The 16,603-nt window shown below is 39.6% G+C and overlaps 1 protein-coding gene across 1 annotated transcript in view; it reads right to left on the bottom strand.

Annotated features, from left to right (window-relative positions):
- LOC131673750 (WD repeat-containing protein 47) overlaps positions 1-9,895 on the bottom strand; it is a 55,132-nt gene extending 45,237 nt beyond the window's left edge. Inside the window, 1 exon segment of the mRNA XM_058952005.1 lies at positions 9,259-9,895. Coding sequence (XP_058807988.1) covers positions 9,259-9,347 — 89 coding nt within the window. The 5' untranslated portion in view covers positions 9,348-9,895.
- Between the last annotated feature and the right edge of the window lie 6,708 nt (positions 9,896-16,603).

The raw sequence follows: 16,603 nt of genomic DNA, 5'->3' as shown, positions 1-16,603 counted from the left end.
CTACTAGTACAATTACGAATTCGGCGTTAAATCTAGCGCATAGCATCTTAAGCGGTGAATCCAGTCAGATTGCTAATTCAGGTGTAAACATGGGTACCGACATCGCTGGTACAACAAATGAAGCTGTTTTCAATGGACCAAGATTCTTCAAAAGAAGTTACTCGACAGAACTGCAGAACAATGCAGCTACGAGAAATTTGAGACAAATATTGACGTTCCCTCAGGAATGGGTTCAGCCTACTAGTGCCGTTACCAACTCGGCCCTAAACCTGGCGCAAAGTATCCTGAGCGGTAATTCAGATAAAATTGCTAATTCAGGTGTTAACATGGGTACCGACATCGCTGGTACAACAAATGAAGCTGTTTTCAATGGACCAAGATTCTTCAAAAGAAGTTACTCGACAGAACTGCAGAACAATGCAGCTACAAGAAATTTGAGACAAATATTGACGTTCCCTCAGGAATGGGTTCAGCCTACTAGTGCCGTTACCAACTCGGCCCTAAACCTGGCGCAAAGTATCCTGAGCGGTAATTCAGATAAAATTGCTAATTCAGGTGTTAACATGGGTACCGACATCGCTGGTACAACGAATGAAGCTGTTTTTAATGGACCAAGATTCTACAAAAGGAGTCCACAAGAAAGCATTTGGCAATCAGTTACTGGATTAGCAAGAAGCATAGCAAGTACCGCAAATGTGGACCCTTTAAAAACAGAAACTCAAGACCTTCTAGGAACAGCAGGTACGATTTGGAAAGCGGCCAATAATTTATATAGCAATCTTGGAAAATCCTTAATAACGCCAATTAATTCTGATCACATAGTAGGAGCAAACAAGTCTGGCGGAAGTGCCTCACCGTCTGATCTTGTTTGGGAATCGGTAAGCGACTTGGCTAGCAATATAGGTAAAGTTAAGGAAAATCCTATTCTGACATCATCCAATAGTCCGACTAAGACAATCATCAAATCACCGAACCTTCTTACGAACAATGGCCACAGTCAAATTCTTGAAACATCGAATCCGGTTGGAGAAATCGTCAAGTCTGCAACTACTTTAACAGGTAGAATTGCGAATCTTCTAATGAATCCTAATGTATTTAATAATCCTAACTTGGACACAACAGATGGCAAACTAGCACATCCATTATTAACTCCTGCGTACATGGCTGGAGACATCGTAGGTGTTGCTTTGAATCCAAAAGCTTATAGAAATGTAAGGATGCTTAAATCATATGCGCCAACGCATACAGGAGGCTATGTACAAACGAATATTCCGGCTGTTCCTACGAGTCCTAAACAACAGAATAAAACTACATAATACCTACGAAAAATAATTTGATCATTTGAATAATGATTTTTACTTAATCTTTTAATATTTCACTCATATTTATTCATTATTTATGTTCAAAGTATCATATATATCTATATTGTGTATTATTACAAAGTTCTTGGACCAGACCACCAGTTTATTGGACTGAAATCGATAATGTCAGGTAAACCTTCATTAGTCCAATAAACTAAAGACTGCTAGTCCAACTATATTTGTGGTATATTTAAGATAGACTGAGTGCTGTATATTTGTCGATCTAGGCAAAAAGTAATTGCACTTTCCCAATACATTACATTAAACATCTCTCGGAAAACAATGAACTTATTATAAAACGCGCAAATTCAGTGGTATTGACTTATGTATCACGAGTTCATTCTATTCCTACAATCAAAGATGACGGAGTTTACATCAAATATATTGCTGATCTGTTGTTCGAATAAGTTACGTTTCATTATATTGCAATAAAAGTCAGAAGTACTTCTAGTTCATTTAAATTACATCAAATAACGGTATATTTAAGGTAAAAGTATAATGTACTTCAACATCTTCTTGCGGTTGGCAGAGTGCATTTACTTTATATGTGAAGAATAAGACCTCACACAAGGTATAATGGTTACTTCCGCAAGGATATGGCGTAATACTAAATGTTTAAATATTATAAATTTTAAAGATTGATAATAATTATGCATTGTCATGTAATCATCAAACTCATATAAATGTAATATACATTAATAAACTAACAGAAAATGATTTTATCGGTCTCGCCATCTACCAATTATTTTCATCCACCCTTCATTTCAAATTATTATAAAAACTTGTAAAGTAATTAAAAACAGTACTGGTAATTAAGAGTATATGCGTTAAATATTAAAACTTGATTAAACTGATAAAGTTACTTTTTCTTTGGAGAGGTAATACGTAGTATCAAGCTTATTCTATTTATGATCTCACCAGATAGCGTCGTACTGGTCTATTATTTGATACAATGTCTAACAAACGCTAAAATGAAAATAATATCACAAACCCTGTACGATACTATCGGATCACCCAGGGCAGATGCAGAAGTGATTAACGCTCCATGTATTATTCCTCAAAGACTTTTACGAGTTGAAAGCGCACGCCCGCACGTCAAGCAGACCGCAAAGATGCGGGATAAGCGCATGCTATAATACGCCTTGAGGGAACTGCAGCGCAGTGCATTTTAACGCCATTCATAACGATACCGACGAGGAAACAATCGCTCGGTTACCAAACGCACAGATGATTTTTTACGCGTATGGAAAGTTGCGCTTGGAGCAAGCTGTTTTGCATGCCCGAGCATGTCCAGAAGAATAATTTTCATCAATATCGCCGGCTTCGTACATTTATACCGTACGATCTTGCGATGTAAATCGAAATTAACGGGTCAACTCAAAGAAATCGCCGGAAGCAATGAAACAGTAACAATGGCCGTTTGATCGTCACGCGTCATTAATGCAAGCTCGATGGGCATTTCACGAAATTACTACGCGGCCTACATATCGGCGTAAATAATTTCCACACGCGAAAGCTGAAAATTATCGATTTGGCTGAGTGAGTTTTTCTCTTTTTTTTTCGCCGCGTCTTGGCGAGAGCTTTATAAAAGAAAGATTTAGCAAGCGCCGACTCTTTTTTCAGGTACATTCGATTCAGAGCAACTCGTGTATGTGCTTTATTGACTTCTTCCCTGCCTGTCTGTCCACATGCCAAAAGCCGATCTTTTCATTGCACTCACGCCTATGCAGTCTTGGTTCTTTTTCATGCAGTATTTTCGGCTGCGAATAAATTGTCGAAAATTCCGTATGAGATTTGTGTTGGGTCCAACAGATTCTAAGCGGGCAATTTCTGAAACTTTCATTTGCAATTTGTTGAATATAAATGTCTTTATTCTGTTGTATATGATATTGGAAATTATATTTGAATTTTAAAAGTTTTAAGAATCAAAATATAAAAAGGATTGTACAATTTTGAATCTAGTTATAGGACATGATACGACACTTGAAAATATATTTTTAAAAAGTGATTTCATGAAGCTTTACAACACTTGTGCAATAAATTACCAGTATATTAATCAGTAGACAACTAATAGAGCAATTAATATCTTTCAAAATAACACTGTCTTTGATCGACAATATACCGCATGAAATATATCAATTTCACCTTCACAAGATTAGAATCTGCAAGTTTTGTGGCGAGAGATCGATTGCGAGAAGAGACAAGTGTGGGCAGAATTGCGCGCTAGTAAACGTGGGCGCTTTTTACACGCAGTAAGGCATACTTTGTAACGTAACACGATTGTCGAGAGAGAGAGAGAGAGAGAGAGAGAGAGAGAGAGAGAGAGAGAGAGAGAGACAGAGAGAGAAGCCGACTTACTAATGATTTCCTGAAGCTAACGTAAACTTGTGCGCGAGCAAAGATTTCAACGGACGAGAGTGCGACTGTTAGACGTTGCTACCGCGGTTATTGTGAATTATCGCAAATGGTAAAAGCAATCGTGCGAGTCGTACATGGAAATGCAAGTATTATGCGTTTATTTTGTAGATAAGAGAAATTGAATTATAGCGTTCAGGTACGTTACAACTGTAATACTCAGTAAATCAAACTCGAAACACTTATGCTGTACTCGATTTCCAAACCAAACAACTTCAAATTACATCTCAATCAAAGCAGCCGAAAAAAAACTAATAGAAGCAAATTACCATCGATTAGCAAACAAACCCATGCCTTTAAAGAAACTTCAAGCTGCACGCGAGAGAGTTTGTTATACCGTTGGCTAAGGGAAAAAGAGAGAGAGAGTCATTAACCGAGCTAATGGGCGAGCTTTCAAAAGTCGTGAAGCACTTTGACCCTTCTGCTCGAAGCTTCTTCCGTCCAACACACATACTTATCGCGATCTCGAGCGGTCGTTCGTGCTCAGTAGCATGGAATATGCTGCAGGCGTTGCTATGCATCCGAAAGAAAGAAAAACAAATCATGACTAGCGCTTTTTTCGCTCTCCGCTCTCTTGTACGTATAATTTGTAGTGCAAATGAAACTGGGGTGGAGATTTTTTTCTTTTCTTGTTTTTTAGTGTTTTAGGGAAAAGTAGTTGGATTTCTCGTCCACGTAATCTCTTATAAACGCCGAGCAAAGCAGACGGAAAAAGCAGAGATAAATCCAGACGGCTTTTCTACTGCTTGGCTTTAATGCGAAAAGTCAGAAATATCGTCCTGATGTTCGTGGATGCTCTGCTACACCTATACATTTTTAAGAGAAGCTTACTTCTAGCGATCGTCGTGCAAGAATGATTTGGTGTTCAAGCGTAGTGTAGCGTTTTCTTTGCTGCGCACTCGCGTTCAGACTTGCGACGCTTGTTTTCGTACAAGATTAAAATTGAAAAAAAAACAGTGCCTGCCATCTCGAACCAGACCAGGAGTCTCTTCAAAGTCCAATACTCGTGCGTGCGCAACTTTCCGAGCCGACGCGACGTCCAAAAGGAAGAGAGATGCGCCGGCAACTCGTCCCCCGTAATTTGCACGTCCTCGGCTATCAGCGGCTGGCTTTTGTTCTCTCCGCGCGCGCGCATGCATCGTGGAAGGAAGAAGTGCACCCGACTACTACCCCATTGTTGCGTGCCATTCATCTCCGGCGAATATGCATGCGCGCGTGGGAGAGACAGAATGAAAGTTATAAGAAGAGAGCTTGATTAAGCACCAGACACTCTAACCGCGCGCATTGTCTAAGTTTTCCTTTTTTATTTGCCGGGGACGCGTGCACTTTCATCGATTATTTGCAAATGCCGGTGATATTTTGCGACGACGCACGCTCAACAAGGCTTGCAACGCTAGTTAATTTCGCAACCAAAATCAAATCATAAAATGTTGCATAAGTGAAACATTATTATAATGTAATCAGTCAGATGCTTTTTAGGCGAATCGAAGGCACTGATTTGCTTGTAAATATTACTGCAACTACGAGATGGCGAAGTTGGTTTCACATTAGGAAAACATTTTTTCTCGGCATAAAATAGCTTAATTAAAATGACATAATGATAAATTAAATGGAATTTTAGCTTTTTATACTGTTCCAGAGGTAACTAATGCAAAATAAGTAGAGACTTACACGTTTAATAATTCGAACGTATATTTAGACAATATTGATTTACTACGTTTCTGACTCCTCAGTTCATTTCAAGAAGTTCAATGTAACGAACACAATTGATCACTTTACGAACTTCACTTACAGAAATATAGAAAACGCTTAAAATACAGAAATACAGAAAACGCTTAATTAGCTTTTGTATTTATTCGCAAAAAAAAATGATTTTTCCTTTGTTTTACGATCACAGTCATCGAGCGGAAAAATTCTCAGGCGTATTTTAAAGAGAAGTGCAGCCAGTTTGACTAAGTCTCGTGTATCGACATTTCAACGTTTGGATGAGTGTACTGTTTTCAATTAGAAAACATTGATTAGTCAAATCTTACCCGAGTTATAATTCAGAATCAACCATCTAGCAAATTGCGAGAAAACAAATGAACAAACGAATTCCTCCGTAAAGAAGAGCAATGCGAGCTGTACCACACGGGATTCCATTCTATTTTCCGCGAGAATTAAGTTTAGCTCGGCGTGATAATTAAGGAAACGCAAAAGGCATCGCAATGAGCATCGCCAACGAATTACGCGCGCCGCGCCGCAAGAGAGAGAAAGAGAGAAGGAGACACGCGCCAAAGAGCCGGAAGTGTCTTGTAGTTTTACCACGCTACTACACGAGTCTATTAGAGCACGGCTGATGGAAGATTTAAACTTTGTTAATGCAACAATATATATATATATATATATATATATATATATAATACTCATTTATTTACGGCGACATTGATTGCCTTTTTACGGTAGCCGATATTATCTCGACGCAAGAGCAATTTGATCACACGCAGGTGGTTTTTCGAAATCATTGTTGGAATTAGAGTGAGAAAACGATAAGTTGTCTTTTGGATTTGTTAACACAAATGAAAGAGCTGTAATCGACGTTCTTTTGCAATCTGTCGAATATAACGAATATATTAGACAATGAATTACATTTCCGTTGAGCGAAAAAAAACAATCGTTAGCGAGTTAGCGAATTAATTACGCAAGATCGAAGGCATTCCTTTTAAAAAACTCCGTCAAGCACTTATCGACTTCTCATAATTACCCTTCGTGACGTTCCACAATAAACGTATATGAAAGATAATTCAATGCGCGAACGCCGCGTCGAATATTTAATGGCGACACGTCCGTCCATAAATTATATCACAAAAGGGACTCCCTTCGGTCGCGTAACATGCAACGCCAACACTCGACGAGCAACTTCAAAGGACTGGGTTTTTTATTCTTGTAGAATGGACTCTCTTTTTGGCAGATGAAAAATGTTGAAACCAACGGATTGTTCCAATCTAATGTAACTACGAGATGTGATACGTTTTACAACGGCTTCAATAGGCTAGTTACAATAAAGTTTTATTGAGAACGGAAGATTATGATATCTGTGGAAGATCAGTCACTTTTCATCCTGTTTTATAGCGCCAATAAACCATCGCAATCATTAGATCGTCGTAAACCACTAACCTGGTAAACATCTCACACCATATACCAACTCTTCCGTTTATCAATGTACAATTTTAAAAAGCCACGATGACCCTCAAGCGCGAATAGTTCAAGCGTACGCGACACTCTCTCACACGTATATCGCAGCAAACTCATCTCTCTTTCTCTCTCTCTTCCCCGTCTAACTGGTTAAAGACCCCGCGCGCACGTGCAATTTGTTGCTTTCGTGGAAAAAACCGGAAGACTGCTGCGATGACCGGTCGCGCGTATATTATGCTTGATAGATTCTTAGCCATGTTGTTTGCGCCTGATTTTTCACGACGGCTTAAGGTGTATTATGGAATAACTGTACAGTTCGTCAAATCGGTTCTAAAAATAAAAAGAAAAAAAAATCCCAAAAGTACCGCACGAAATTGAGATCTTGAACTTTTTTTATTTCTTCTTCGAATCAAACAAAGTCGGCGGAAGTTCAGAATTTCAACGCGAGCCGTGAAAAATCCAAACTGTATCGGAGAAAAGAAACGCGGAGAGCGGATAGAGAGAGAGAGAGAGAGAGAGAGAAAAAAAAAACGAAGCCACGAGACATCCTACTCTGGAGCAACGTCCGTTCCGGACTCGAGAGTTTCGCGCAGCGAGCAATTGAACGCTCGCGAGAGGAGCGAAAGAGCAGGGGAGTTTTGTACGAGTGTACACAAGCAAGGCGAGCATATCGTGATTGCACTCATGCGCGTAGCGCGGCTGTGCTTCGTTTTTCGGTTGGTCAAGCAAATAATTAATGCCGCCGATGAAGTGGCAAACGAGTTTCCGATTATGTGGTTTGCTCATCGGGATCGAGATATTCAAAAGAGGATATTTTTTTTACGGTTGAGACGATGAATGTCTATATTCAAAAAATTGGTTCTCAGATTGACGAAAAGTTTGAAAAATTGTATTATTAGACGGAGTGCAAATTCATGTTATAAGAATAATAAACATAATTTATCAAATATACCTATTAGACGTATTATTATAAACTCATTGCAATCGAAAACTGCACTTAAAATGAAATTGAAATATCATCGACCACAGTACAGCGTTTTCCAGATCAAGTGTCTCGCTCAAGTATTCCATTATTTTGCCTACAGATGCACTTCTTACCACTTCAACCGGCTTATCGCGGAGATACAAGAATTCAGTTCCTACTTCGTGAAATTGAATTTTTGCTTCGCATAGTCAAATTTTTGCGTGATCATATTTATATAGTACATTGTTGTCCGTTTTCATCTACTGTAATAAGAGAAACGTACTTGTCTCTTTTCAAAATCCAGAGTCAGCAGTTAATACGAGTCTTTGAAGAAGCTAACGAGAAAAATTATTTGAAATTAGAAGTTTATTCTGAGCTTTCCAAGATAAATCATCGCAAAATTGCCCTAGCTCAGTTGGAAGATATGAGGAGTTTTTGATTTGCTACAGATATTACGATCCTATTCAACAAACTTATTTTCTAACATTATGTGTGTGTATGTATCGCATTTACTGCAGCAACGATTCGTGTACAAAAAAACATCTTAAACTGTAAAATTAAAATGCAATAACTATCCCGGTTCACCTTCTCATTAACCCAATTAGGTAACAGCCGAAGAGTACCAAAAAGAAAAGAAACCGGTTCTCCGATTTGAGCAAAAAGGTACATCGCCGTACGAAAATCGGAACCGGATAATACAGATATATAGCGAGTCTCACTCATGTAACACACGTGCCTCGCTCGCTCTCTCGAGAGAGATTTCACCGACCTTAAAATACACTCGGTTCATTTTCACGAGCGCCGTGTTGTCTCTCCGGCCGCAGCTTCTTTTATATCTCAATCGATGAGCAGCGGTGAAAACTGACTTTTATATCGAGCGGCGCTTGACTAACTGATAAGTTGGCTCGTAGCTTTCGTGCCATGTTGATGGAAACGATTGGGCTTTCGTCGAGGCCGCTTCAGCATCGACAACGATTTCACAATCATTTCTTTCCAATTGCCACGGCGTTTAAATTATACAACTCTACGCGATTGACCTTTAAAGAAACAGGTGGATTTTCTTTCAATCCAACTCGACGAGTTCTTTCGAAACGAAAAAAAAAAAAAAAAAAAAAAAAAAAAAAAAAAAAAAAATTACCGAAAAAGCAAATGCACCGTCAATCTGATGCATCTGAGATTACAGACTCCTCGTTCGAGAAACTTTCGGTCTTGAAAGCCAAACCGAACGAGACCCACCATCCCTTGCATTTTCCTCTCCAACGATCGCGCGCGCGAGCTCGTTACAGATGAGTAAAGCTGCCGAGAGACGATTGCGATCGAACGTCGTCGGGTGCGCGTATGTACCTCCCAAGCGTGTCCTTGGCAGAGTCCTCGGCGACGATGGCGTTCGTTTCGACGATGCGGCTTTCAGCGTCTGACGTCACAACCACCATCGTCGCACTCTCCTCCTCCCATGTCTTTGAGGTAGCAAAAAATAGAAGCCTCGTTCATTTACTTTATTTATCCCGTCTTCCCGCGATCACGGTGACCTTGATGTGACGCAAGATCAGTTACGCGTGTTGCAGAACTTGTCGCACCGACGGGCACTTGACACTTTTACCGTGCATTGAAAGATATAGATCGCGTTGGGCATGACTATGACGTTTGCTTTGGATTTGTTAGAATTTCATTTCAATAATTCTAAGCTAACAAGAGGCATCGATTTTTTTCAATTTCTGTATAGACATCAAGTTCTATATTGAATTTTAATGAGAATAACTTGGTTTCCGTGAACGTCAACCGCTGAATCTGCCAAAATTTTGCGGAAATAGAGCTACATGTTCGTAATGTGCACTCGAAGACTACACGAACGTCAAAATCACAGAAAAAAAAACAAACAAACAAATCACACTCGAATAAAATCCCCGCAGATGCACGTTTCGTCGTATTCTCCAAAAATCTCTGAACGCATCTCACGACTATACAAAGCTTGCGCACTGGATGCCGGTTGAGAGTCGACTGTCTCCAGCGGAGCGTTCACCTTCTCCTCGCTCACTCCCTCCCTCCCTCCCTCCCGCCCTCCCTCTCCACTCAATGGCGTGTGTTCACCCTCCCGCGACAAAAGGGCGCTTTCGCTTTTTACTACGCGCGCTCTGCAGTTTTTTTGCATCTTTTTTACGCGACACGAGAGGGTTGTGTTGTTCAAGGAGGCTGATTCGTTGTCTTAAGGTTATCGGGGGTGTTACTTTTTAAATTTTAAATAAAATAACAATTTATTGCCAAATTTCCACCGCAGAATAAAAAAAAGTAAACTGAGTAGACCGCGAGTACAGAAAATGTCTTTTTAGGAGGGCATGATGTTCTTTATTAAAGTAGAAGGGCGATTGGTTAAGACAGTAGAAAACACGAGGGGATTTGAATATTGCAATATCGACACATTAACCGCTTTGAACAATTTAGCTATGATTGTATTTTATAATACATTGCCACACGTAAACTTATCGCATTTTTTAGAATGAAACGTAACTCATTAAATTGTAGAAGGTGAAACGCCGACGAAAAAGATGTAATTTTTAATGAACGTGTAATGGGACTGATGAGACGTAGGCTCACAAGTGGAACCCGATGACAACGGAAGAAAAAACAAAGAAGACGAAGCATCTCGTCCGCAGAGAGACGATCGATGAATACGCGGGTAGCTGGAAAAAGGTACGGAACAAAAAGTAATCGACGAGTTTATAAGGCTTGGGCGATCGATCCATTGCCCATAATTGAAGAGAATCTCTACGCAGACTACTCCTTGGTACCATTTCCGAACGGATAAAAGAAGCAGATCAAAGTCACCCCGTATCGTTGATTGGTACTTTCGACTCGCTTATTTTCATGAGAAAGTACGCTTATGCTTGTGATTTTCTTGATGATTCGCTTGTGCATTAATAAATATAGGTTTGCACTTTTCGACGACGACTTTTTTGGTCTTTTTTGGTTGATTTTCCATTCTTGCGAGTGCGTGTGCAGTGAAAGCACTACTTAATCGATTCGAAAATTGTGGAAAGAGAAAGACGGTTATAGAGGAATATGGAAATTATATCGTGGCAAAACTAAACGTTTCCTTTTTCACTTATCTGATCGGTTATAAATATTACGTAGAAATCTCTCTTGACAATGTTTCATTTCATTTTAAAATGTGTCGCGATTTTATTGAAGTACAACGACGTTAAATGCTGCATAAAATTGGTATTAGATTTCAGAAGAAGAAAAAAGTTATTTCTCATGTTTAATTTATTGGACCATTCAACGATAAGCGTCCACGCTTGAGTCATCAACGGGACAAAAACTCGTACAACGAAACCGATAATCTAATGTGATTTCATGCATCGCGCTAAATCAACAAATACGCAAACGAACAATACCTCGCGAGGAGTCGTTTAATCGCAAGGTCGAAGCCAGCCTATAAGGGACAGCTTACATTTAATCAAAAGGCCATTAATCCGAAGATTACACACAAGTAGAAGCAGCCTATGCAACTCATAATGCGATCGGTCACAGTCTAAATGCGTTGCGACCGCGTTTCACATTTGAATTTCGACGACCGAACGGTACATTTTTTCCTCTTCTCCTTCCCCGCCGCCAAATTAGCCGCCAATTAATTTGTTCCGCGTTTGTCGACCGGCAATCCTTTCGCTTCCGCGCTTCTTGCGTCCAATGCAATTGGCGTGCGCTCTTTCGGTTCTAATGAAATTAAGATTGATCATTGCGGCGACTTGCAAGCCTTCCGTTAGCTTGCCGCCGCTGTCGTTAGTGAGGCTCTGCTACGCGTGAAGAAATTGTTGGCGATGACGAATTGAACTCGGCGCGGAGTAATCGACCGGACCTCGTCGCGGCTACGGATAATTTGCCCGGGTCGTTTAATTCTTCACTTCGACTTACATCCTCGATCAAATTGCAACTGACCGACTTAGTTCCACCGAGTGGATTTGGTTGAAAAAAAAAAAAAGAAAAAACATAAATCAATAAAACTGAAACGATTGATTTCCACACCAAATAATGTGCGCACATGCAGAACAAGGTTGCAGCTCCGCACGACAAAGGCGATTTTCCGCCTTCGAACGACGACACAAAACGGTCGCGCGCGCCGCGTCGACTTTCCAATGCGCACAATTCGCGGCACGCGCGCGTCCGCTCCGCGCCTCTCCGCGTGTTTGTGCCACATGCGGAGTCGATGGATCGCAACGGCTTCAATAGCTCTTTCGCCGCGAATGAAAGTTTGTTCAACGAACAGCATCCGCGTAATTAACGCATCGGGAGCTTTTAAATTGAAACGAGACGGCTGAAAGCTCGCGCGCGAGAAGTACATCGTTGCGCAAAAAATCTCGAGGAATCTTTCGCGCTCGTTAAATTGGACGATCGCGACTGAAAAAAGCATTCTCCGAATGGCTTTCCTCGGTTTTTATTTGCCTGGCGTTGATAAGGGTATATAGCGCAAATTAATTGAGAAGCACTCGTTAGCGTTGAGGACTGTGAAATTTATAAACCCCTCCATTTACGACGAAAACAATCAATTATAAACGCAAGTAACGAGCAGTCGCAGGGTTGCAATGGCTTTGCCATTTTCACAGGATCCCTCAAAATCATTCTGCCCTTAGTGAAATTGTTCATTAATACAAACCAAGACGAGTCGCTATACAGCTAATTTCCTTCTTTTATTCATCATACGTTGTTTTGATATTTAAGTTCAAGATTGTACGCGAGTTTGATGACAAGTTTAAATTAACCGAAACTCCGTTTCCAAAAATTGACGAACTTTTGAGCTTCTGACGTCTACATTTGGAAAATTTGCAAAAATTTCAATCAATCTTTCAAAGAGACAATTATCAGACGTCAGCTATGAGTTGCCTAATTTTATCCAAAGTATTTTTTTTTTATTTTTAGCGATGCATCAGAGCGAGCAGCTCGTCAAAATTGACTTGAGAATAAATCATCGCAACGCAACGTAAAAACATCGAGAATGTATCCTTGATATTGATCGCGCTAAAGAAAAAAGTACGTAACAGAGAAACTCTCTCATCTTTACGACAGCCGCTATTACCAGTAGCGCCAAAGAAAAACCTGTTACTCGAGTTTTTCTTTAAATAACGCAGTGGACGTCGATTAAACTCGAGCTTTCCCAAGATTTTTCCGACTGTACTTTCACTTGTGCCTCGACTCGTATTGATCGCACCGCATTGATTTTTTTTTTAAATTATTTTCCTGCTTTGGGTGTTGGTTCTCATGCGCAAATGCGTATGGGAAAGCTTCGCGTTGCCTTTATTTTGCACTTTCGCGTGTGATCGGGAGCTCCGTGTAAGGGAATTTCACGTATGTTTGTAAGTATGCCCAAGCGAAGCTTTACGTAACTTTGATTTATCATTTAGTAACATAACGACAGGGAAGTGTACGATTCGACTTACAGCAGTTAATCGACTACATTAAGAATAAATAATCTTTTGTCAAAAGTTAGAAAGGTCGAGGAATTTTTAATATAAATAATTATTTTGAATTTCTACTCTTTTCATGATAAAATAATTGGTATGAATCTGACACGGTGAATCCCTACAAACGTTCAGTCGTCGTGTCTCGTTAGATCTAGCAATACTGCTGTATTAACAGGTCTCTTTTGAAGACGTCGTTTGATGCTGTTTTCTTGGTGAAAGATACCCTAAGTAGGGTCGAATCCATATTTCATTACGTAAAGCAATTCACAAGAGTCTAATTTCGCTGTCCTCGTCAATCGAATAGAGTTCGAAACTCGCCACGTGACACGATTACACGCTAAATGAAAATAAAGTTAACTGGCAACTTCTAACTGGATTATAACACAACAAGCGTCTACGTCGACTGGTATTGTGAACAAAGACGTCGCTGCTATGTGCAGTGGAATACTTATACGGATTTATTGTCTTTCGTAAGTGATCGATGCTGAATTCAACAGGTTTAAAGTTACACGTTGACATGCCGGTCAAATCAACATTACTGCCGGTATAACAAATCACTTTAATGTGGAGTGACATTATCCGAAAGTAACCAAAATTTGATTTTTCGAGAGTGAGCGGTCGGTCTCTCTTCTACGAGTTTTACAAGAAAAAAATATTTCTACATTGCACGCACAAAAGCTTTCTCTGGTATATTATTAGTCATCGATGGGTTCTATTTCTGTGGATTCCTATACTAAACGTAGCAGATTTAACCGAGGAAATTGTAGGATTATAAAGCCACGTGAATCGTATTTTTTGCAAAATTCAAAAAATTTCGTACTTGAATTTTGAACTATCGGAATTTTCGTTCCAAGTATAATTAGCTAGTATACAAGAACAAAAAGTCATTAAATACTTGCGCACGTACACACTAATTATACCGTTCGAACGCTGCGCTGAATGTAAAACAAACAACATCACTTGAGATATCATGCGTAACCCTGAAATTAGAACGGATTTCATTTCGCGAGCAACAAAATAGTGTAAACACGTACAAAAAGTCTACGGATAAATAAATGCTACAAAGTTAAATTCCAACTTACGATTAATTCTCTCTCTCTCTCTCTTCGCGTAATAAAGTATAATGACCGGAATTAGAATCAATAAAAACAGGCGACCCAACCTTGACTGAGAAGGGTAGAGAACTGTACATTTATCGATTTTTCGATCTCACGCAACAACGAGCAGGCATATCATCCGCACCGACAGTTCATAAACAAACGAAAGCCGTTGACACTTTCACTCGCACCTACTATACATCAGACGAAAGAAAAGAAGCGGAAGGTAAACAAAAAAGAAAAGGGAAGAGTGAAGCAGCTGATCCCGCGCTTCCTGCGGAAGGGCCGTAGAAAGATAAAAAAATTGAGGTTAGCTCCGCTTTCGCGCCTGCGATTAGCCCTCAACGCGAGTCACTTCGCACGTAATCGAAACTGCGACTATTTTGACAAATGAAACGAGGGGAAGATGGGCGACAGTCAAAACAAAACAATTAAGCTCCGTTGTCGCAACGATCATTGTTACTGACGTTTATCAATGGGAGCATAAGCATTCGAATGTCGCAAAAAATACATTAACGATTTGTAAGTGTAATTCAAAGAGAAAATTTATATCGTCGTTGTCGAGTATCGAGCAGGTATAGCAGACAGAAATTGTGTATGGTGCAGGGTGGAGGAAGCTCAGAGCGCGCGCGCGCGTGTATATTTCATCGTCCCCTCACCCGGCAAAGACATCTTGATTTGTTTGAAAAGCGGCGATAATTGTCCAACAAAACCACTTACCGCCGACTGACTGTCTCTGGCGTGTGTGTCTGAGAGAGAGAGAAAAAATCTAGCAAACACACACTTTACAACACTTCACACCCACATGCGCGCCTCGAACAAGCCGTTGTGGTAGCTAGCATCGCCAAGGTAGTCACAGACTGACTGCTTACTGCAAGTAGAAGAGTGTGATTATGTTAGTGTCGATAACTGCCACGAGGCGACACCACCTATCACAAATCGATGCACCGTCACTGTCGGCACACGGTAATTCAGAGCCTGAGTTAAGGAATTATATATACAACATGAGAATAAGAGCTCTACTTATTTCTTTTTGAATATTTGAAAGGCTGACGCCAATCAATCGTTTGCATAACTCTTCTAGCCGGCGAATCTACCCGCAAATTTTTTGAAATATATTTAAACAATTTATAAACAATTTTTTTTCTATGAATGATGTATTTTCCAGTTTAATTCAATTTAATTAACTGGATAGCGGTGGCTCTTTTCCTGAGATGTCGATATGTCAATACGCAAGTGTGATTTTTGTATATATATGGTTTTAGATTCAGATGGAGAAAACCTTACTATAGATGGTGGTGGGTCTATGACTGAGACGCCGATAAGCCAATACCGAAGCATGAATTAGGTAGGAGAAAGCATATGCGCAGAATCTTGTGTAGTGAAATATTAGCGCAACTCTTTGAAAATTAAACTTGTTTACAAGCATCATCTCACCATAAATGTACATTCCTATAGTGTAGTTATTATGAAGAATTGTGTCAACATAAGTTTGAATCCAACGGTAAAAATCATAATGCTCAAGAATGTTCAATTAACAGAGATACTTTAGATGGACTAAGGATGGATAATTGCAGTAAAGTTATGATCGAACGATCTGCAATACGAATGAATTTGGGCCTAAAATAATGAAGAAACTCATTAAAAACTTCAGGATAAATTTGGTAATATTTGCATACTTATATAATTATCTATGAAGACAAGTTCTCGTACTTTAGAAGCCTCGAAGAACACCTGTAAACAATTTTTATCAAATTTCAAAGTAACAACAATGGCATTTATGAATAAATTCAATGAATTCGAAAATAAATTTCAGAAAAAAAAGTACTTGATTGTGTTCAAAAAATCCTGGAATTCGAAAATGACCCCATAGAAGCTCTTCCAATCGTAATTTTTATTTTTCAAGCGCATGTTTCATGTAGTCATGGAATGGATTACGTAGTTGGCCGTCTGACATAAGTATGACGAGCAAATCAACGTTAATGGAAGACTTGTCTCCGCGGAATACGACAGCAAAGACAGCACTGCAACATGAAAATACCTAAGCAACTGATCTTTACGATCATTTTAAGCCACGATTCATAACACGGTTACAGAAGCATCTTGTTCTCATCAATAAAATCTGAAAATTGAATGTAA

Source organism: Phymastichus coffea, unplaced genomic scaffold (assembly GCF_024137745.1).
Source record: "Phymastichus coffea isolate CEN01 unplaced genomic scaffold, Cenicafe_Pcof_1.1 PCOF00193, whole genome shotgun sequence".
Lineage (NCBI taxonomy): Eukaryota > Metazoa > Arthropoda > Insecta > Hymenoptera > Eulophidae > Phymastichus > Phymastichus coffea.
Note: the sequence above shows the minus strand (reverse complement) of the source record. Positions and strands in the feature narration are given on the sequence as shown.